The sequence below is a fragment of the Anomaloglossus baeobatrachus genome, chromosome 2, assembly GCF_048569485.1.
Source record: "Anomaloglossus baeobatrachus isolate aAnoBae1 chromosome 2, aAnoBae1.hap1, whole genome shotgun sequence".
In the NCBI taxonomy this organism is placed as follows: domain Eukaryota; kingdom Metazoa; phylum Chordata; class Amphibia; order Anura; family Aromobatidae; genus Anomaloglossus; species Anomaloglossus baeobatrachus.
In genome coordinates, this window is record NC_134354.1 from 800,711,389 (window position 1) to 800,735,263 (window position 23,875).

At 49.5% G+C, this 23,875-nt stretch overlaps 1 protein-coding gene across 2 annotated transcripts in view; it reads left to right on the forward strand.

The window, feature by feature from the left end:
* ILK (integrin linked kinase) overlaps window positions 1–23,875 on the forward strand; it is a 52,257-nt gene that overhangs the window by 4,027 nt on the left and 24,355 nt on the right. For both annotated transcript variants that reach the window (XM_075334789.1, XM_075334790.1), the window contains exons 2-3: window positions 13,988–14,101; window positions 14,174–14,339. In XM_075334789.1, coding sequence (XP_075190904.1) covers window positions 14,013–14,101; window positions 14,174–14,339 — 255 coding nt within the window. In that variant the 5' untranslated portion in view covers window positions 13,988–14,012. The remainder of the gene's footprint in view (window positions 1–13,987; window positions 14,102–14,173; window positions 14,340–23,875) is intronic.

The window sequence follows — 23,875 nt, forward strand, 5'->3', positions numbered from 1 at the left end:
GGTCCTCTCTCCTCCTGTAGACTGTGAGCCCTCGCGGGCAGGGTCCTCTCTCCTCCTGTAGACTGTGAGCCCTCGCGGGCAGGGTCCTCTTTTCTCCTGTAGACTGTGAGCCCTCGCGGGCAGGGTCCTCTTTTCTCCTGTAGACTGTGAGCCCTCGTGGGCAGGGTCCTCTTTTCTCCTGTAGACTGTGAGCCCTCGCTGGCAGGGTCCTCTCGCCTCCTATAGACTGTGAGCCCTCGCGGGCAGGGTCCTCTTTTCTCCTGTAGACTGTGAGCCCTCGCGGGCAGGGTCCTCTCTCCTCCTGTAGACTGTGAGCCCTCGCGGGCAGGGTCCTCTTTTCTCCTGTAGACTGTGAGCCCTCGTGGGCAGGGTCCTCTTTTCTCCTGTAGACTGTGAGCCCTCGTGGGCAGGGTCCTCTTTTCTCCTGTAGACTGTGAGCCCTCGCGGGCAGGGTCCTCTTTTCTCCTGTAGACTGTGAGCCCTCGCGGGCAGGGTCCTCTTTTCTCCTGTAGACTGTGAGCCCTCGCGGGCAGGGTCCTCTCGCCTCCTGTAGACTGTGAGCCCTCGCGGGCAGGGTCCTCTCGCCTCCTGTAGACTGTGAGCCCTCGCGGGCAGGGTCCTCTCTCCTCCTGTAGACTGTGAGCCCTCGCGGGCAGGGTCCTCTCTCCTCCTGTAGATTGTGAGCCCTCGGGGGCAGGGTCCTCTCTCCTGTAGACTGTGAGCCCTCGCGGGCAGGGTCCTCTCTCCTCCTGTAGACTGTGAGCCCTCGCGGGCAGGGTCCTCTCTCCTCCTGTAGACTGTGAGCCCTCGCGGGCAGGGTCCTCTCTCCTCCTGTAGACTGTGAGCCCTCGCGGGCAGGGTCCTCTCTCCTCCTGTAGACTGTGAGCCCTCGCGGGCAGGGTCCTCTCTCCTCCTGTAGACTGTGAGCCCTCGGGGGCAGGGTCCTCTCTCCTCCTGTAGACTGTGAGCCCTCGCGGGCAGGGTCCTCTCTCCTCCTGTAGACTGTGAGCCCTCGCGGGCAGGGTCCTCTCTCCTCCTGTAGACTGTGAGCCCTCGGGGGCAGGGTCCTCTCTCCTCCTGTAGACTGTGAGCCCTCGGGGGCAGGGTCCTCTCTCCTCCTGTAGACTGTGAGCTCTCGCGGGCAGGGACCTCTCTCCTCCTGTAGACTGTGAGCCCTCGCGGGCAGGGTCCTCTCTCCTCCTGTAGACTGTGAGCCCTCGGGGGCAGGGTCCTCTCTCCTCCTGTAGACTGTGAGCCCTCGCGGGCAGGGTCCTCTCTCCTCCTGTAGACTGTGAGCCCTCGCGGGCAGGGTCCTCTCTCCTCCTGTAGACTGTGAGCCCTCGCGGGCAGGGTCCTCTCTCCTCTGTAGACTGTGAGCCCTCGCGGGCAGGGTCCTCTCTCCTCCTGTACCAGTCTGTGCCTTGTACTGTTTATGATTATGGTACTTGTCACTATTATGTACACCCCTTCACATGTAAAGCGCCATGGAATAAATGGCTCTATAATAATAATAATGTAAGTGTGTGTATATGAGGGGCTGATATATGGCGTTGTGTATATACGGAGGGTGAAATATGGCCTACATACTGTATACAGGGTGTTGCGTAATATGTGTAGTATACACAGTATGTTATATAAATACAGGGCGGGATATACACAGCTTGTTGGATATAGAGTGGTCTGTACAGGATGACATATGGTGTCATATATATATATATATATATATATATATATATATTAGTGGCTATACGTGTACACGCCGCTGATACATGACTCCAGCTGTTTGCTATGTAGGTGATCCCCCTCATCTGTACAGACCTAGTGAGAAACAAACTGAAATCTTTTCAGGTGGAAAAATGAAGTAACATAATGTATTTGCATAAATCTACACGCCCTACACTAATACTTTGGTGAAGTCCCCTGTGACTTTCTGACGTTTTCAGTCTCTGTGTGTTGGGGTCTATCACCTGTAGAATGGCCGATCGTTGCCCGCTCCCCTGTAGTAGGTCCACCTCTGTGGGATTGCGGGGATCCCCTGTATACAGCGCCCTCCTCAGGTCACCACAGATTCTCCCTTGGCCTCAGGTCCGGCTCGGCCGTTGCAGAACTTCCATCTTCTGGAGAAGCGGTCTTTCTTTTGGTGACTTGATGGTCGCTCAGGATTGTTAATGTCCACAATCCCATCCCCGTTGGCTAATGCCTATTTCTATCTGCCGTAAGCCGCAGGCTATGCTGCTCCCACCAGCCCTCGCTGTGGGAGGGGGATCTTCTGCTGACTTTGCACTTTTTGGAATTATGGCCAGAAAGTCCCCCTCAGTAACAGACAGAACATAATAAAAATATATAAATACAGTACAGACCAAAAGTTTGGACACACTTTCTCATTCAAAGAGTTTTCTTTATTTTCATGACTCTGATAATTGTAGATTCACATTGAAGGCATCAAAACTATGAATTAACACATGTGGAATGAAATACTTAACAAACAAGTGTAAAACAACTGAAAATCTGTCTTATATTCTAGGTTCTTCACAGTAGCCACCTTTTGCTTTGATTACTGCTTTACACACTCTTGGCATTCTCTTGATGAGCTTCAAGAGGTAGTCACTGGAAATAGTTTTCACTTCACAGGTGTGCCCTGTCAGGGTTAATAAGTGGGATTTCTTGCCTTATAAATGGGGTTGGGACCATCAGTTGTGTTGTGCAGATGTCTAGTGGATACACAGCTGATAGTCCTACTGAATAGACTGTTAGCTGCTTTTTTCTTGCCATAATACAAATGCTAGGTAAAGAAAAACGAGTGGCCATCATTTAATTTAAGAATTGAAGGTCAGTCAGTCTGAAAAATTGGGAAAACTTTGAAAGTGTCCCCAAGTGCAGTGGCAAAAACCATCAAACCCAACAAAGAAACTGGCTCACATGAGGACCGCCCCAGGAAAGGAAGACCAAGAGTCCCCTCTGCTGCGGAGGATAAGTTCATCCGAGTCACCAGCCTCAGAAATCGCAGGTTAACAGCAGCTCAGATTAGAGACCAGGTCAATGCCACACAGAGTTCTAGCAGCAGACACATCTCTAGAACAACTGTTAAGAGGAGACTTTGTGCAGCAGCCTTCATGGTAAAATAGCTGCTAGGAAACCTCTGCTAAGGAAGGACAGGCAACCAGCAGAAGAGACTTGTTTGGGTAAAGAACACAAGGAATGGACATTAGACCAGTGGAAATCTGTGCCTTGGTCTGAGGAGTCCAAATTTGAGATCTTTGGATCCAACCACCGTGTCTTTGTAGAAAAGGTGAACAGATGGACTCTACATGGCTGGTTCCCACCGTGAAGCATGGAGGAGGAGGTGTGATGGTGTGGGGGGTGCTTTGCTGGTGACACTGTTGGGAATTTATTCAAACTTGAAGGCATACTGAACCAGCATGGTTACCACAGCATCTTGCAGCAGCATGCTATTGCATCCAGTTTGCGTTTAGTTGGACCATCATTTATTTTTCGTCAGGACAATGACCCCAAACACACCTCCAGGCTGTGTAAGGGCTATGTGACTAAGAAGGAGAGTGATGGGGTGCTACGCCAGATGACCTGGCCTCCACAGTCACCAGACCTGAACCCAATCAAGATGGTTTGGGGTGAGCTGAACCGCAGAGTGAAGGCAAAAGGGCCAACAAGTACTAAGCATGTCTGGGAACTTCTTCAAGACTGTTGGAAGACCATTTCCGGTGACTACCTCTTGAAGCTCATCAAGAGAATGCCAAGAGTGTGCAAAGCAGTAATCAAAGCAAAAGGCGGCGACTGTGAAGAACCTAGAATATAAGACATATTTTCAGTTGTTTCACACTTTTTTGTTAAGTATTTCACTCCACATGTGATAATTCATAGTTTTGATGCCTTCAATGTGAATCTACAATTTTCAGAGTCCTGAAGATAACGAAAACTCTTTCAATGAGAAGGTGTGTCCAAAAGTAGATCTATCTACAGTCATATGAAAAAGTTTGGGCACCCCTATTAATGTTACCCTTTTTTCTTTATAACAATTTGGGTTTTGCTATTTCAGTTTCATATCTCTAATAACTGATGGACTGAGTAATATTTCTGGATTGAAATGAGGTTTATTGTACTAACAGAAAATGTGCAATCCGCATTTAAACAAAATTTGACCGGTGCAAAAGTATGGGCCATTCCAGAACAGTGTAATTGTTCCTCTGCATGAATGCCTGAGTAGATTTGGAGCGGTGTTTTGGATCATTGTCTTGCTGAAATATCCATCCCCTGCGTAACTTCAACTTCGTCACTGATTCTTGCACATTATTGTCAAGAATCTGCTGATACTGAGTTGAATCCATGCGACCCTCAACTTTAACAAGATTCCCGGGGCCGGCATTGGCCACACAGCCCCAAAGCATGATGGAACCTCCACCAAATGTTACTGTGGGTAGCAAGTGCTTTTCTTGGAATTCTGTGTTTTTTTGCCTCCATGCATAACGCCTTTTTGTATGACCAAACAACTCAATCTTTGTTTCATCAGTCCACAGGACCTTCTTCCAAAATGTAACTGGCTTGTCCAAATGTGCTTTTGCATACCTCAGGCGACTCTGTTTGTGGCGTGCTTGCAGAAACGGCTTCTTTCGCATCACTCTCCCATACAGCTTCTCCTTGTGCAACGTGCGCTGTATTGTTGACCGATGCACATTGACACCATCTGCAGCAAGATGATGCTGCAGGTCTTTGGAGGTGGTCTGTGGATTGTCCTTGACTGTTCTCACCATTCTTCTTCTCTGCCTTTCTGATATTTTTCTTGGCCTGCCACTTCTGGGCTTAACAAGAACTGTCCCTGTGTTCTTCCATTTCCTTACTATGTTCCTCACAGTGGAAACTGACAGGTTAAATCTCTGAGACAACGTTTTGTACCTTCCCCTGAACAACTATGTTGAATAATCTTTGTTTTCAGATCATTTGAGAGTTGTTTTGAGGAGCCCATGATGCCCCTCTTCATAGGAGATTCAAATAGGAGAACAACTTGCAAGTGGCCACCTTAAATACCTTTTCTCATGATTGGATACATCTGCCTATGAAGGTCAAAGCTCAATGAGGTTACAAAACCAATTTAGTGCTTTAGTAAGTCAGTAAAAAGTAGTTAGGAGGGTTCAAATCAAGAAATTGAGAAGGGTGCCCATACTTTTGCACCGGTCAAATTTAGTTTAAATGCGGATTGCACATTTTCTGTTAGTACAATAAACCTCATTTCAATCCAGAAATATTTCTCAGTCCATCAGTTATTAGATATATGAAACTGGAATAGCAAAAACCCAAATTGTTATAAAGAAAAAAGGTTATCATTAATAGGGGTGCACAAACTTTTTCATATGAGTGTATCTATCTATCTCTATATCTCTCATGCTATTGGCTGACAATGGAGGTTTTGGCAGAAAATAACCAGCTTCTATGTTTTTTCTCTGTAAAAAGAGGCTGTCTTGACACCCCCCCCCCCCTCCCCCACGGGCCAGACATATGAAGACTGCAGATTGATGTCACGTGCAGGACATAACCAGGACTGGCCAGAAATTCCTGCAGCTCTTTTAATGTTGCTGTCGCCTCTTGCAGCCTCTGTATGTAAGGGACGTCCCGTTCTCGGTAGTGTCACTGAGCCATATTTCACTCTTCTTGATGATGTACTGTAGCTAATCCTTTGTAAATGTTTTTGGCCCAATCTCTGTACTAATAACTTTCTACAGTGAGATCCTTTGCTGTGTTATCAGCTGTTTATGGACCTGAAAAAGTGGGGAAATCCTAGAACGGCGACACTTTCTGTGGTTAATCAGAATTGGTGTAAATGCCGGCGGCCGGGCTCTGATACTGTGTGATATGGGGGAAATGTGATCCTGAGCACAAGCACATTCACAATTATAACAGGGTGTGATCACTTATGCAACCACAGTATTGTAGTTTTTGTTTTTCTTTTTTCCTTACTAAAATGACCTCAGTTTTTCTCATTTGACTTGTACAACTTATGGGTGACACTAAATTGGGGAAAAAAGTCCTGAGATGTTTCTTGGTAGAATTTTTTTTTTCTTTTCTTTTCATGACAAAAACAAGGTATTTTACCAGGGGTGTGTAAATATTCTCTATGCACAGCACATTATGTGGGTATATGACTGCACAATGTGTCAGATATAAGGTTACAACCCGATTCCAATAAAGGTGTGTAAAATGTACAGAACGCGACATTTCATCCCATAGAACAGAGCTTGGCAGCATTTTCCGTTACATTGTCCACTTGTCACACATCCCCTTCTCAGTCACTAGATTTCCCCATGTAAAATAGCAGCTCCAGTCCCCGGCGTTATTGCTGCGCTCCTGGGGCCGAGTGTTGTCACTTTAAGGCCGCTTTACACGTTGTGACATCGCTCAAGCGATCTCATTGGGGTCACGGAATTTGTGACGCACATCCGGTCGCTTTAGCGATGCCGTTGCGTGTGACACCTTTTGAGCGATTTTGCATAGTTGCAAAATCGCTCATCGGTGACATGGGGGTCTATTCTCTAATATCGTTGCTGCAGCAGTAACGATGTTGTTCGTTGCTCCTGCGCCAGCACACATCGCTCCGTGTGACACCGCAGGAGCGAGGAACCTCTCCTTACCTGCATCTCGCCCGCAATGCGGAAGGAAGCAGGTGGGCGGGATGTTCCGGCCGCTCATCTCCTCCCCTCCGCTTCTATTGGGCTGCAGTTCAGTGACGCAGCTTTGACGCTGAACGAACCGCCCCCTTAAAAAGGAGGCGGTTCGCCGGTCACAGCGACGTCGCAGGGCAGGTAAGTAGTGTGACGGGTCTGGGCGATGTTGTGCGTCACGGGCAGCGATTTGCCCGTGTCGCACAACCGATGCGGGTGGGTGCCCACGCTAGCGATATCGGTCACAATATCGCAGCGTGTAAAGCGGCCTTTAGTCCTGCAGCCAATCAGCGGCTGCTCCTCCTTCATCTCCTCGGATGTGACTGACGTGTGGAGGAGTTGGTGCCGTCCTGTGAAATGATTTCTCATGTAAAACTCTTTGAAAAGTTGCCCATTCGGCGTGTAACTTTTGCCGTTTTCACGGCAGTCCTGACAAGATGAAGTGGAGTGACCGGCGCACGGGCTGGACACCGCGTGCCGAACCCTCTTCTCTCATTTCTCAAAAGTTCACTTGAGCCGCAAATGTTCTCCATCTTTGACTGTAGTAAAACAAAGTGCCCAGACGCACGTCCAGGGTAAGATGTTACTCCTGCACCTCCCTCATCAACACTGGAGTGTGCAACACCAGTCCTAATGCATCGTGGGTAATATATAGATTATGTGGAGTATACAGTGCCAAGTCATAATTATACAAGGGGCTGCTGACAAGTCCCTGGCTTTGTGATCTTTTTTGTTTCTATGGTAACGAATGTTACATCACATGAAGCCTTATGTGTCTAATATGTTTTTGAAATTTTATGTTTGTTGCTTATGGCAACAGTGTTGTACGCACACGGGAAACAAAATGACGGATTTTAATGCGATATTCACAGCAACTGAGAGCAGAGGAGGATAAAAGTCCGGTTTCTACAAGGAAAGTCCGCGGCCGATATTCATGATGATATGTCGCAGACATTGGGGGATCAATGCCCTTCATATTCCACAGGTAAGAATCGGGTTGCCAAATGTAAACCGGGCCACTTCAGCCCCAATGATGAGGAACGTCCTGGACGCCCGAGAGTGGTTGTTGTTCTGGAGATCGTCGATGCTGTGCACAACCTCATACTGGAGAATCCACCAATTTCAGCTAAAGCAATAGCAGACATCATGGGGATTTCCCGGGATCGTGTTTGTGTCATTATCCATGAACATTTGGACATGAGGAAGCGATCTGCAAAGTGGATCCCAAATGTCTGACAACAGATCAGAGAAGCATCGAGTAAAGACTTCCCGGTCCATTTGTCAGCCTTTCCGGACTGATAAGAACTTCTTGGAGCGACCGGTCACTATGGATGACACCTGGATTTATTTGTATGACTCTGAAAACAAGGAGCAGTCAAAAGAGTGGAGGCACAGGGTTCTCCTCATCCAAAGAAGTTCAGGGTGCAAAAATCAGCCACTAAGGTGATGGCGTCTGTGTTCTGGGATAAGGAGGGTGTGCTGCTAGTGGACTATCTTCAAAAGGGTTCCACCATCAATGCAAGGTATTACATTGAACGTTTGGACCAATTGAAGGCAGCTCTGAGGGCCTAAAGGCGCGGCAAGCTGTCCAAAGGAATCTTGTTCCTACAAGACAACGCCTCCTCTCACACTGCACAAGCGACCATGGCAGAGCTGGTTGACTACCCACCTTTATTCACCAGATCTAGCTCCCTCCAACTTCCATCTGTTTCTAAACCTGAAGAAACATCTCAAGGTACCAAATGTCACTCCATTTCTGATACCCATTGCTGCTACGGATGCTTGGTTTGAGGCACAACTGAAATCCTTCTTTTTGCTCGGCTTACAGAACTTGGAATACCGATGTAAGAAGTGCGTTGTCATCAGTGGAGAGAATGTGGAAGAAATAGAAAGTTTCATCATCCTATCTCGTTTCTTTCTGGGTAAAGCCAAAGACTTATCAGCAGCCCCTCGTAAATGTATAATTTAAACATGGAGTGAGCTCTACAGGTGTAAGTGTATTTCTACACTGTCTAATGTTATACAGATCTGAATACTTTGTGTAATGTGCATAAATATCCAGAGTGGTATACATCGCCTGTACTGTATGCCATATACTGGACATAAAATGTATAGGCTGTCATACATACGCTCCAACATTGAAATGACAACACCAACAAGGAGGGGCTTTGAATTATGGAAATTAAAGGATCCGTAGACAACTTACAGATAAGCAAAAATGGAAGCAACATTTTCACTGTCTGGAATGTGAGCCTCGTGCAGAAATACCGGCACCTCCAGCCCCGGCTGCCATCACTGAGGTTATTACTGGTCGTCTGAGAGATTCTGCCTCTGAGTGTAAATCGCCAGGATCCATTGTCAGCAGGTTCTGTGTAATCACCGACCAATGATATCAAGATGTGCTAGGTGGAGACCAGGCCGGAGGCGCTGCCGCCACGCCGGACGAGGCCGGAGGCGCTGCCGCCACGCCGGACGAGGCCGGAGGCGCTGCCGCCACGCCGGACGAGGCCGGAGGCGCTGCCGCCACGCCGGACGAGGCCGGAGGCGCTGCCGCCACGCCGGACGAGGCCGGAGGCGCTGCCGCCACGCCGGACGAGGCCGGAGGCGCTGCCGCCACGCCGGACGAGGCCGGAGGCGCTGCCGCCACGCCGGAGACCAGGCCGGTGGCGCTGCCGCCACGCCGGACGAGGCCGGAGGCGCTGCCGCCACGCCGGACGAGGCCGGAGGCGCTGCCGCCACGCCGGACGAGGCCGGAGGCGCTGCCGCCACGGCGGACCAGGCCGGAGGCGCTGCCGCCACGGCGGACCAGGCCGGAGGCGCTGCAGCAATGAGTGATTATTTAGGCCACACGGGCTGATCACAGAAGTACCAGAAACATGTGCCCTGAGGTCCTCGTGTTGAAAAATAAAAACCCCACTCCTGGGACACTTTGTAGAGACCACTGGTTCCATGATTCATCTGTCTGTGCTGCAAGTAAAATTGGATATCCTATATAAAGCCTATAATCACTGAGCCTACACAAACCATCAGAAGACGTTTGCCTGCTGTTGAGCCATGATGTCCAGCTACAGATGCAGAGCGGCACAATATTGAGGCTCTGCCAGAACTGTGACACATAATGAAGACGGGAAAACCGCAAGTATGTTGGTCATTAAAATAGTCAAAGTTTTATGAAATACAAAACAGCACAAATTTATAAACAGTCCAAAAATTCACAGTGTACACAAAGACCTAGCATTACACATAAAAAGATAGTGGGCTAGAGGTCTATCCGTGCTATGATGTCAAGCCTATATAAAACTTCATTTATATGTCTGTTTAAATCATAGGGATAATAGAACACGTAATCATCTGTGAGAATATATAGACAGTGATTTAAAAAAAAAAAAATCAAATAGGCACACAAAGTGCCTGCACAGAATCGGTCAAGACCCCGGGATAGGACCCCCGACGCACGTTTCGCATGTCTGCACCAACGATTAATTGTGGGGATTGGCTTGACCGATTTGATATACAAGTCATAAAATGTGAAAACTACAATGCGCCGGTCGCCAAACTTTGGCCAGTATTGTGGGATACAGACTGTGCGAAATCGGGGCGTATTATACAGGACTGTGCAGTCAGTAATCTAAACCTCTGAGTCCTCAACATCCCTGACTCCGGCTCTGACTCCCTCATACATCGCTCATGTTTAAGTGATCTATTTCCTGTAGTACAATGGTGACATCCTTCTGTGTATCATTATTATGATACAATAATCAGGCTATTAGAACATAAAATTATATTTATTGGATACAACTTTAGAACACAAGAGGAGAGAAAAGTTTTCAACAAAAACATCCTGAATAACATTTGTGCCGTTGATGAATTCGTTCTGAGAAATAGTATGGCCTCCATCAGATCCTCCTTCATAGAGGACCTCAAATCTGACCTCGTTTTAAGGCTGGAGAACAGCCTATCTACACTAACTCGGGTTGGAGGCAAAATGGTAACCACATGGGCACCATCTCTAACTTCAGGGTATAAAGGAATTGCCTCATGCACAGTCAGTTTTGATGAACGGTTAAACTCTTCTACTTCTATGAAAGCAAGTAAAAAAAAAAAAAATTGCTGAAATGTTGTCAATCTGTTTTACTATGGGAATGGAATCTTTTTCCCTCGGCAACACTTTACTGCTCCATGTTGTCCAAATACTTTTCAAAATTAAACTCCCGACGTTATGGCAGCAGTAGCACTGGATGACACAACTCATCTGAGGATGAAGATACGGCAGCAGTAGCACTGGATGACACAACTCATCTGAGGCTGAAGATATGGAGCAGTAGGCCTGGGTGACACAACTCCTCATCTAATGAGGCTGAAGATATGGAGCAGTAGGCCTGAATGACACAACTCCTCATCTAATGAGGCTGAAGATATGGAGCAGTAGGCCTGGATGACACAACTCCTCATCTAATGAGGCTGAAGATATGGAGCAGTAGGCCTGGATGACACAACTCCTCTTGCTCTTGTCCGTCCTGTAGCCGCTCATCCTGATCTCTACCTCTGTCAGAGCTTCTTTTCCTTCAGTAAGCTGGTGATCATCCAGCAATATACGATGACTTGGCTGCACATACACAGCTGTAAGAAGAATTCAATTTTTTTAATAGCAGTGACTCTCTTTTTCTTTGCAGCAATGCCATCTGTGATTAATCCTCCTCTTTGGGACAGGCAAAACAGCAAGTTCTTCCATGCCTTTTATAAAAATGTCAGACATTAAATCCTCAGCTTTGTGTTTTTTTTTTTTTTTTTTTTAATTCACGTAAATGGGTAATGAAGCAATTCTTTCAGTTCAGCCACCTGTGTCCCTTGACCTTCATTTAGTGTTACCTGAGGGTCGGCCATCTCTATAAGACCTCTTTCACATGTCAGTATTTTGCATCAGTGTTTGGATGCCAAAATCAGAGTGTCTGAAACACAGAAAAGGTGTCAATCTTTCAATTACAGTTCTTCATTGTAAGTTCAGCTCCTGATTTTGGCGTCTAAATACTGATCAAAGACTGATGCAAAACACTGATCTTTGAAAGAGGCCAAAGAAAGGGTTTCAGCTCAATCACTAATTGCTGCCCCATCGAGTAGTTTGATGGACAATTGCCCCTTTTTCCAGCACGTCTCTTTAAGATGAAATCAATTTTAGGGGTTCTGGCAGCAATAACCAATATTCCCACTTTGCTAACCATAGTCTGCAGGAGGGACCTGCTGGAACTATGTCTATCTCTTTCAAATAAAACACACAAAAGACCCCTCTTTCACCACTTTATTAACCCCCTAAAACACCCTTCCAGGTCCGACGTAATCCACACAAAGTCCCATGGCGCTTCCAGCTCGGCTACATCTGACCATCACAGCGAGCGGCCATAGAATATGACTGCTCGCTGTGAGGGTCAGGCTACAAGTGAAGTGAGCCGCGTGGGATCAGCGGTGACTTCAGCTGTCACCTCACATCACTTGACTGAAGTCACCATTTGATCTCGCGCTCACTTCAGCCGCAGCCTGATTTGCGGTAACAGGTGGAGGACTCCAGCTATCATCGCACATCACCTGACTGGAGTCCTCCACCTGTTACCGCAAATCAGGCTGCGGCTGAAGTGAGCCACGCAAGATCAGCGGTGACTTCAATCAGGTGATGTGCGGTGACAGCTGGAGTCCTCCACTTGTGACCACATATCAGGCCGCGGCTGAAGTAAGCCGCAGGATCAGCGGTGTGACGTCACTCATATGGTTTGCGGTGACAGGTGGAGGACTCCAGCTTTCACCACACATCACCTGAGTGACAGTGCTAATCCCACGTCTCACTTCAGTAGAGGCCAAACAGGTGGAGGATTCCTACTTTTTTTGTTTTTGGCCAAAAACGCTGCATCTTTGTGGTTAAAAAAAAAAAAAAATGCAGCGTGCGCACATTAGCCTTACACTCTGGATACTGGTAGTGGACAGTTTAGTATCCTTCTGGCTGAGCCTTTCCCCGGGCAGGGCGGCTGCTGCTGACTCTTAAGGGTACTTTACATGCTGCGACATTGCTAGTGATCTCGTTAGCGATGTGAAAATCTAGATCGCAAGTGCGATCTTTTGAGATCGCACATAGGTCATTTTACGCATGTGCGATCTCGAAAGATCGCACTAGCGATGTAGAATTTCACATCGCTAATGAGATCGCTAGCGATGTCGCAGCATGTAAAGTAGCCTTTACTCTCTGGGGTGCTGGTAGGGGACAGTTTAGTATCCTCCTGGCTGAGCCTTCCTCTAGGCAGGGCGGCTGCTGCTGACTCTTACACTCTGGGGTGCTGGTAGGGGACAGTTTAGTATCCTCCTGGCTGAGCCTTCCTCTGGGCAGGGCGGCTGCTGCTGACTCTTACACTCTGGGGTGCTGGTAGGGGACAGTTTAGTATCCTCCTGGCTGAGCCTTCCTCTGGGCAGGGCGGCTGCTGCTGACTCTTACTCTCTGGGGTAATGGTAGGGGACAGTTTAGTATCCTCCTGGCTGAGCCTTCCTCTGGGCAGGGCGGCTGCTGCTGACTCTTACTCTCTGGGGTAATGGTAGGGGACAGTTTAGTATCCTCCTGGCTGAGCCTTCCTCTGGGCAGGGCGGCTGCTGCTGACTCTTACACTCTGGGGTAATGGTAGGGGACAGTTTAGTATCCTCCTGGCTGAGCCTTCCTCTGGGCAGGGCGGCTGCTGCTGACTCTTACACTCTGGGGTGCTGGTAGGGGACAGTTTAGTATCCTCCTGGCTGAGCCTTCCTCTAGGCAGGGCAGCTGCTGCTGACTCTTACTCTCTGGGGTGCTGGTAGGGGACAGTTTAGTATCCTCCTGGCTGAGCCTTCCTCTAGGCAGGGCAGCTGCTGCTGACTCTTACTCTCTGGGGTGCTGGTAGGGGACAGTTTAGTACCCTCCTGGGTGAGCCTTCCTCTAGGCAGGGCAGCTGCTGCTGACTCTTACTCTCTGGGGTGCTGGTAGGGGACAGTTTAGTACCCTCCTGGGTGAGCCTTCCTCTGGGCAGGGCGGCTGCTGCTGACTCTTACTCTCTGGGGTAATGGTGTTTGGTGGAGATTAGAAATGATCTCTGATGTAAGAGGAAGTTATTCGTAATTCTCTGTAGGACGGCAGATCTGGCTGTGATTAGAGTGCTAGCTTCTGGGCTCTAGCAAAACTTCTACATCAGCTTTAGTTCCATCTGTAGTCACGGTGATCACTGTACAAGAAAGGGATGCTGGTGAGGAACACACCGATACTTTGTGAAGGTCCTCCATAGTCCAAGCCTCTCATATGCCGATGTTCTTTACAGGAGCGGACACGTGACTGCCCTCATCATGGACGACATCTTCACACAGTGTCGAGAAGGGAACGCGGTGGCTGTGCGTCTGTGGTTGGACAACACGGAGAATGACCTGAACCAGGGGTAAGTGGGCTCATCCTTCTACTTTGCCTTTCGCATGTGTGGGGTCTTCATTCTTCAGTCTGTGTTTTCCAGCGATGATCACGGCTTCAGCCCCCTGCACTGGGCTTGTCGCGAAGGCAGGAGTAACATCGTGGATATGCTGATAATGAGGGGCGCCCGAATCAATGTCATGAACCGGGGAGACGACACTCCGCTGCACCTGGCAGCCAGTCATGGGCACCGCGACATCGTGCAGAAGGTGATGGGTGTGATACTGGGGGAGGGGCTGGGGGGCATTAGGCAGTAGTGTGTGATACTGGGGGTAGACTTGAGTATGTATTTGTGGGCGTGGGTGTTTTTATGGGCATTGGGTGGTGTGACACTGGGCAGCTAGGCGGTCTATGGGTATTGGGGGGCGTTATACTGGGCGGAGTGGATATTTGGGGAATAGTGTGTGTGTGTGTGTGTGTGTGTGTGTGTGTGTGTGTGTGTGTGTGTGTGTGTGTGCGCGCGCCCGGGTGGGTCAGCTCTGTGTATGCCGCCTCACCAGGGGGGCCGGCTGTGTGTGTGCGCCCCGCCCCTCTGCTTCCGGGATCGTCTCCGCCATGCTAACCCTAACCCCCTGTGGAGTCAGCTTTGTGTGCCCCTTCCCCACTGTGCCCCCCTTGTGCGGTCGGCTCTGTGTCCAAGTCCACCCCCCAACCCCCCCCCCCCCGTGGGGTCGGCTCTGCGTGCCCCTTTCCCCCTGTGTGGCCCTTTCAGGGGTCGGCTCTGTGTGCCTCTTCCCCGCTGCGTGCCCTCCCCCCAACCCCCCCCCCCCCCCGAAGTCGGCTCTGTGCGTGCCCCCCTTCCCGTGGAGTCGGCTCTGTGCGTGCCCCCCCCTTCGTGGAGTCGGCTCTGTGCGTGCCCCCCCCCTTCGTGGAGTCGGCTCTGTGCGTGCCCCCCCCTTCGTGGAGTCGGCTCTGTGCGTGCCCCCCCGTGGAGTTGGCTCTGTGTGCCCCCCCCGTGGCGTTACTGTAAAATAATGATAGCGCAATATGAGGAGCACCCGTGGATAATTTTCTTTAGATTATAATATATAACCGCTCCCCTGTATAGGTTGTGCGCCCTCGCACAACCTCGGTGGTGAGTGTGTAATGACCGGTCTATGAGCGCTAATAATAGATCTTAGATCTAGGATTTTTTTATAGATATTAAGGCTTTATTGTTAAAATAAAGCTCTTGTTTCTTTATCGTTCCTATGGGAGACCCAGACCATGGGTGTATAGCTACTGCCCCCGGAGGACACACAAAGTTACTACACTCAAAACGTGTAGCTCCTCCCTCCTAGCATATACACCCCCTGCTAGCCAGTCCTAGCCAGTTTCATGCTTTGTGTCAGGAGGATCACACACACACATGCATCCTTTTTTGATTTTTCATTTTTTCTAAAGATTTGGAAGAAAAGCGGGTCCACTGGACTCCCGGCATGTCCCTTCTCACCCCCCTGGCGGCGGTGCTGTTAAGGTTGACTTCAGGGCAGGAGCCCTTCATGCCGCGCTCCTTCACCATCCCTTAGGGGCTCTGGCTTGAAGTTAGAGCCAACACGGTTCTCACTGCCTTGCAGGAGACCGGCCTCCATCCGCAGCCCTTTTGCAGGACCCTGCTGGACGGAGCACTGAACCCCCCACCCCACCCAGGGACTGGGCCCTGCGTCGTAAAGCTAAGTATAGAGACGTTATTCAGAGGGTCCTTCTGCAATGTGGGGCACTTTTATTGGAGGGAACAGTGATTTACTTTGATAATGCTGCGTTTTACTGTGTTTCCGGCCGGTTCCACGGTTTTTACTGAGAACCGCGCCGATGATGCCTGATTGTCGGCCGCATGCATAACTCTAGGCCCCGGCTTCAGCCGCGGCCTAGTTTCGTTTCGTTCCCCTGCATGTCAGTCATGCAGGGGGACACTGCAGCGCCGGCCGCTCTGCACAGGGGAGGACACTCCTTTTTGAGGAGATGATTCCCTCCCCTGTACATCTCCTTAGCCCTCCGATTCCCGCTCCTGGGTTAACCCCCGCCCTCCCCCTCACTCTGGCGCCATTTTCTCAGCGTCCTTTGTACACTGGTCGGCGCTGGCTGCTCTGCAGTGCAGAGGGAGTGAATATCTGGCTGGGGGTCCAGGCTTGGAATCCGGGGGGCACTCATATAGCGGCCTGATAAGTCACAACCTCTGGTTGTGCACTTTTATACACTCTCAGGGCATTCTGAAGGAGTTAATTCTTTATTATAGAACCTCCTCCTCAGCAGCATGTCTCACACTAGGAGCAAAGCTCCAAGGCTGTACACTACATGTTCTGCATGTAACCTCATATTGCCTGAACCGGCACAGACCCACACTGTAATGGTTCTTATGTGGTGGTGCCTCAGCCTGGAGTCTCCCCAGGCTGAACCCCTGTCTTGGGTATTCTAGACAGAGCCCCCACCTCTGCAGCATGTCTCACAGAGCGAGGCTGCAGGCTGTTTTTATTACCCACTGCAGGTAGTCTCGTACGGCTGTACCGAGCTCATAACCACTGTGGCCCCTCAGCTTGGAGGCTCATTAATGGTCCCTCCAGCTGCTCCGGTTTCGGTGGCTGACCCCTGGGGGAATCTATTTTTAGGGGTCGGCTGTCCCGGCATCTGCTGAGCATGCAGCCCCCTTCTCAGGGTGTTTTCTGCTTCAGCTCGCTCAGCAAAGCTCACAAGGGACTCTCCTTCTGGGCTCAGACCCCGTCCTCCTGACAGGGAGACGCAGGGTCCCCTGTCCTCCCCGTCCCGCAGCTCCGATTACGAGCTGACTCACTGGACGAGGAGGATGTCTCTACAGGGGCTCGGACGCTACTTTATGTACATTGATCCGTCCGTAGGTGACGCAGATGCGAATGATTGGATTGCGTCCATTATACTTGTACTGGACATCCATCCGCCTGTATCAGGGGAGTATTCCCCGCTGGCAGAAAGGCATCAGTATACCTTTAACAGGACGAGGAGTGTGTTCCTTAACCACTCCAGTTTTCAGCCCGCTGCGTCCAAGCCCACAGCCTGTCCTGCAGACCCCACAGCGGGGTTCTGCTGCCTGTCTCCCCCTCCCATCAGAGGTGGTCAAGGAGTGTACTCATTCGCCAAGGGTGGCCACTCCGGTGTCTAGACTTTCAGCCCGGATAGTTGTATCAGTGGCTGACGGCACCTCTATAAGGATCCACGGTACATTAATTTTGTACTGGACCTCAATCCGCCGGAATTACCTTATCTAGGTGAACACAACGTGTGTTCCTTAACCACTCCAGTTTTCAGACCCCTGTGACCAGCCCAGGGTCCGCTCTGACAGTCGCTTCCCATGAAGCGTGATTCTGAGGACTGTGTTTCCCCTGTCCACCAATGGTGGTCAAGAAGTGGGCTCATTCACCTCAGGTGGCTCAGCCCGGACCGTTATGTCAGTGGCTGATGGCTCCTCACTAAAGGATTTTGCGGTCCGCCCGGTTGTCCTTTTGGCCAAGTCGGTATGGGGGTGGCAGGAGCTTCGTTCTCCTCAGCTTTACAGCAGGCGGGTTTTTTTGTACCTTCTCTACTTTTCTGGAGGAGATGCGTTCCCTCACAGGGACTCTATGCCCAAAACGGTTGCCTGAACTTCAGTCTTTTCATCCTCTGCCAGGTCTGCCATGCTGGACTCCGCACGGCGGTGGTCTTGGCTACTTTTCTCGCTATCCGCAGGCCCCTGTGGCTTCGGAGGGACCAGTTTCCTCGGAACCAACTGGATGAAATTAAGGAAGCTCTTGGCGGGGAGTGTTCTTCCTTGCCACAAACCTAAACCAGGGAACCTGTCCAGGGCAGGAATCAGTTGAGGTTTCGGTGGTTTCCGTTCCTCCATCTGATCGTCCTCTAGCTCGGCCTAGGTTCATAGAACCAAATGACTCGTAGCTGCGTCTTCAGAAGACCGCAGGAGATGCTGCCACTGAGTCAGCTTCCTCCGAGCTATCTAGCCACGCCAACAACCTCCTTGGTCGGGGGCAGGCTCTCTCCACTTGGCGACGTAGGGTTCTAACACGTCTCCGTTCAGTGGGGGCGGGATTATATCTCCCATGGCTACAGGATGGAATTCTGTCCACCCGCCAAACAGATTTTTTCTGTCAACTCCTCCCGGCTCCAAGGCCGCCGCCTTCTCACAGGCCGTGGCATTTCTTGCAGGCCAATGGAGTAATTGTACCGGTTCCCGACTGGGAACGGTTCTGAGATTTTTGCTTAAATCTATTACTAGTCCCCGAAGAGGGCGGTGCCTTCCGACCTGGATCTTTAGCTTTTCAAGCATAGTCAGGTGTGGCGTTTTTCACATGGAGTCTCGGTTTTGTTCCGTGTGTTTTTCACCGGATCAATCAAGAACCCAAGGAGATTCCCTAGCAGCCATCGGCATCAGAGATGCCTATCTGCAGGAGTCAATCGCAGTTTCACACCAGCGTTGACTACGTTTTGACAATCGGAGTGGTCCAATTCGTGGCTCTTCCCTTGGGGTTAGCCACGGCCCCTCGAGTATTCTCATTGGGGCAGCTGTGATTAAGGTCCTGCACCCCTAGGGATTTGCAGTGATCTTTTGCCCTGGATGGCCTTCTTGAGACTCTGTCGGCACTTGTGAAGCTGCTCTTAGTCGATCAGTAGTCCCTCCGCTGGCGGTCGACGTCGTTCTATCAGACACCATATACAGGTGCTGGTCAGACGGTGGCGTCAATGGAAGCGATTCCTTGCCCAGTTTCTCCTGCGTCCTCTGAGACTGGATGTTTTCCGCTGTACAAGCGAACTCCCTCCTCCCACGGGGTGGTGGCTTCGCCACTGACCAGGGGCTCGTTTCAGTGGTGGCTTCGGCCACTCTGTCTCAGGGGCGCTCCTTCCTGGCCCCGTCCCGGGTGATCCTCACCAGGATGCTAGCCTATCCGCCTTGGGAGCAGTATATCTCCACCGTGGAGCGCAGGGCGCTTGGACTCTGTCCGAATCAGCCCTCTGGATCAATGTGCTGGAAATCAGAGCTGTATTTCTAGCTCTCTAAGCCTTCACCATCTGTTGGCGGCTAGGCACATTCGAGTCCAGTCGGACAACGTGACAGCGTTTTCCTACATCAGCTTCCAGGGCGGGTCTCTCAGCCGCCTGGCAATCTTGGCGGCTCAACATTCTTCAGTGGACAAGGGACTCCTAGTACACCGTATCCGCAGCCCACATCCTAGATGTGAAAACTGCGAGGCAGACTATTTCAGCTGTCCAACCGTGGTCCACAATCCTCAGGTTTTGCGGTAGACACACTGGTTCATGTTTGATCCCAGCTTCGTCTCTTTACGTATTTCACCCTCTACCTCTTGTTCAGAGTCCTGCGCAAGATCAGTAAAGGGGGCCGTCGGGTCATTCTCATACTCCAGACTGACCCAGGCAGGCTTGGTACTCTGACCTGCTCCTTCTGTCCTTTGGGTTGCCATGGCATCTTCCGGACCGTTCAGACCTTTTCTCAAAAGGTCCGTTTTTTTCCGTCAGAATTCTGAATTCTCAGATTGACGGCGTAGCTCTTGAGTCCTGGATCTTGGCGACTTCTGATATCCTTCCTGAAGTCATCTCCGCTATGACTCGAGCTCCAAAGTGTCCTTTGACCTTTTTGGCCTTGCCGACCCTCCTGTCCCTTCCACAGTCCGGTCTACAGATAGGACTATCCCTCATTAAGGGACAGGTCTCGGCTCTGTCAGTATGTGCCAGCGGCGTATCGTCCGGCTGGCTCCGGTGCGCTCCTTTGAGGGCGCATCTCAACATCATTCCGCCTTTCCGGCGGCCTATGGAGCCCTGGGACCTTAATCCGGTCCTTCCGGGTCCCGGAAACCCCCCTATGCGCCTCTTGGGGAGGTTTCTTTGTTTCATCTTTCACAGAAAGTATTCTTTCTAGTGGCTATATTTTCCCGCCAGAGAGTTCTGGCTGCACTCTCTCGGAGTCACCCCCTTTTTTTGGTCTTTTGCATCAAGACAAGGTGGTCTTCGTCCGACTCCGGACTTTTTTCCCTAAGGTGGTTACTGCTTCCACCTTATCCGGGGCAATTTTCCTGCCTTCCTTTTGTCCGGCTCCTGTTCATCGCTTGAGGAAGCGTTGCATATCCTGGATCTGGTGCGGGCGCTCCGGATCTATGTGTCTCGCACCGCCGTTATTAGGCGGTGCACCTTTCTCTGGTGCTGACTGCTAGTCAGCGTAGCGGTCTCTCGGCATCTAAGCCGACCCTAGTTCGTTGGCTTAGGTCGGCCATTTCCGAGACCTACAAGTGTACTCAAGTGCGTTCCCCGCTGGGGATCAGAGCACATTTGATCAGACCTGTCGGCGCCTTTTTGGCCTTTCAGGCACCAGGTTACGGCTCAGTAGGTCTGTCAGACTGCAGCTCGAAATAGTCTGCATACTTTTTCGGAGCACTACCCAAGGCATGCTCATGCTTTGGCAGACGCGGGCTTGGGCAGACGCATTTTTCCGGCGTCTGTCGCCCATTTGTGAAGTTAGGTTTGCCTGCTTCTCAGTTGTCTGTTTATTCCCACCCATGGACTGCTTTTGAACGTCCCATGGTCTGGGTCTCCCATAGGAACGATAAAGAAAAAAAGAGAATTTTGTTACTTACCGTAAATTCTTTTTCTTATAGTTCCGTCATGGGAGACCCAGACCATGGGTGTATAGCTACTGCCCCCGGAGGACACACAAAGTTACTACACTCAAAACGTGTAGCTCCTCCCTCCTAGCATATACACCCCCTGCTAGCCAGTCCTAGCCAGTTTAGTGCAAAAGCTGAAGGGGGACATCCACCCACAAGAAGAGACAGAGTAAAATCCGGAAGAACCGGAACCTCTGTCTACAACAATAACAGCCGGTGAAGACACACGGAACAAGAAACCTGCCAACAGGCAATAGGGAGGGTGCTGGGTCTCCCATGACGGAACTATAAGAAAAAGAATTTACGGTAAGTAACAAAATTCTCTTTTCACAACGCGTTCAGCAAGATCCACTTGCTTTCCTCAGGTGTAACAAGAGCCAATACACATTAAATTTATAGGTGAAACAAACCCCTTAGATAGGGCTTATGGGTGTGTCATACATACAAATAATTTAACCCTTAAATATTAAAAGGATTTTCTTGGGTAGGTTATAAAAAGTCGGATAAAATTATATAAGATCTATAAAAGTTATATGAAGTCTATAAAAACCATAGAACATAATTATCTAATAAAAACGGGATATATACAGCTTTTTCTGAAATATAATATAATATGGTATCATAATAAAATTGTTAAAAATAGTCTACCCTTTTTCTATTATAGTATGTGTATACATATATTATATATGTATGTATGTATGTGCAAATATACAGATATGGGAGATTATCAGGTTCTTATTAGCATGTTCTTTTATGTCAAAATTTATTTTACCCATTTATTTTGTAATATTACCAGTAACTCTTTTGATTTTTCAATACATTTGTATTTTTTCTCTCGCCATATATACAGCTTATTGATATCATATTTTATTCATATTTTTTCTTTTTATCCTTTATTTATTTTTAAATTATTTACTTGTTTATATGCATATATATTATATGTGCACATATATATATAATCCCATGTATATTTATTCTTATGCACGTATTCTCCTATGAAATTATTTTCTGAATGGATATAGTTATTATCAATATTTAGCAACATTATCTATCATTACATTATGGCCTTCCGGAGCTAACGTGCCCAATTTGAAGATCCAATAGCTTTCTTTTTTGATGAGTTTATTCACTGCCTGTGGATCTTTATTATCAATAGAATCTATAATTGTAAGTTTCATTTTTGGATCCCTATTATGTAAATTATTGTAGTGTCTTGATACACTATGTAGGGGGTATCCATTTTTTATATTCTGCCGGTGTTTATTCAACCGTGCATGCATTTCTTGAATGGTTCTTCCCACGTATTGGATACCACATGGGCACTCCAACAAATAAACTACATATGTAGAGTGGCAATCATATCTGTGTTTTATTGTAAAGGTTTCCCTTGTAGTTTTTGACATGTATGTTTTTTCTCCTCTTGTGATTACCTGGCAACATAGACATTTTGATGTATGGCATGGGTAGCAACCCCAGTGGTTTGGGTTGCTCATCTTAGCAGTTAGAGGTTTCTGAACAGTGTTACTTGGTGCAATTAAATTACCCAGACTCCTATTTTTCTTGTATATGATAATGGGTCTGTTTGGTATATAATCTGTTAATATGGGGTCACTTTTTAATATAAACCAATATTTTTTGATTAGTCTCTCAATATGAGTTCTTGGTTGGCAGAATGTAGTAACGAGACTCCATTTAGATAATTTGGATTTTTCATTCTTGTTCGTATCATTCATTTGTTTAGGTTGTACACATATTGCCTGGGTAAGGGGATTTGTTCTTTTGTATGCATCCTGTATCAGTCTTTTAGGATATCCCTTTTCCAGGAATCTGTGTTTAAGGATTTTGCACTCTTTCTTATAATCCGTATCTGCTGTACAGTTCTTTCTAATTCTTCTATATTGCCCATATGGTATTTCTTTATCGCTCCTAATTGGGAGACCCAGACAATTGGGTGTATAGCTACTGCCTCCGGAGGCCACACAAAGCAGTACACTTAAAAGTGTAAGGCCCCTCCCCTTCTGCCTATACACCCCCCGTGGGATCACGGGCTCCTCAGTTTTCATGCTTTGTGCGAAGGAGGTCAGACATCCACGCATAGCTCCACTGTTTAGTCAGCAGCAGCTGCTGACTATGTCGGATGGAAGAAAAGAGGGCCCATACTAGGGCCCCCAGCATGCTCCCTTCTCACCCCACTTTTGTCGGCGGTGTTTGTTAAGGTTGAGGTACCCATTGCGGGTACGGAGGCTGGAGCCCACATGCTGCTTCCTTCCCCATCCCCCTTAGGGCTCTGGGTGAAGTGGGATTTTACCGGTCTCCAGGCACTGAGACCGTGCTCCATCCACAACCGCTGGGGAATCTGCTGGATATGGAGCTGAGTATCGTCAGGGACATGGCCCTGCTACGTCAAGGTACTCTGTGTCCCCGTACAGACCGCGCGCAGACACACTGCAGCATTGCTGGGTGTGTTAGTGCACCGGGGACAACAGCGCTGCGCGCTTGTGCCACTACTCACTACAGCTCTGCTGAGTGAGTTAATGTATTGGGAACTGCCGCGCCGGCCGCTGCTGTCAGTTTACACTGCGGTGCGGCTGGGACTTGTGGTGCGCCGGGGACTTCCGCGCTGGCCGTGCATATATGACGGCCGCGCTTATTACTCGAGTCCCCGGCTTTTGCGGCCTAGTTTCGCTTCGTTCCCGCCCCCAGGCCTGCCAGTCAGGGGAAGGGCGGGACGCTGTACAGAACATCAGCGCAGGGGGCTGGAGTCTATTTTACATACTCCAGCCCTCACACTGGACACAGTGGGACGCCAGTTTCCCGCACTTTGTCTGAGGCACGCCCACGGTCCGCCCCTCTTCACAGAACGCCGGCAGCCATTCCTGTGTGCAGTCTGAGCTGGAGAGGGGAGACAAGTTCTGGGAGACCCAGACACGGGGTTCTGGCGACCACACACCCGCGTTTCCGCGGGCGGTAAGCGGCACCTCTGGTGCTGACCCCACTAGTGCCGAAGTGTTCATTTGTATTTTTATACTTGCATGCTATACATTGCACTGTACGGTCGCTGGTGATTCTTGGCTATATACCCTCCTAGATTACTCAGAGGAGACAACAGCATGTCATCCGCAAAAAGC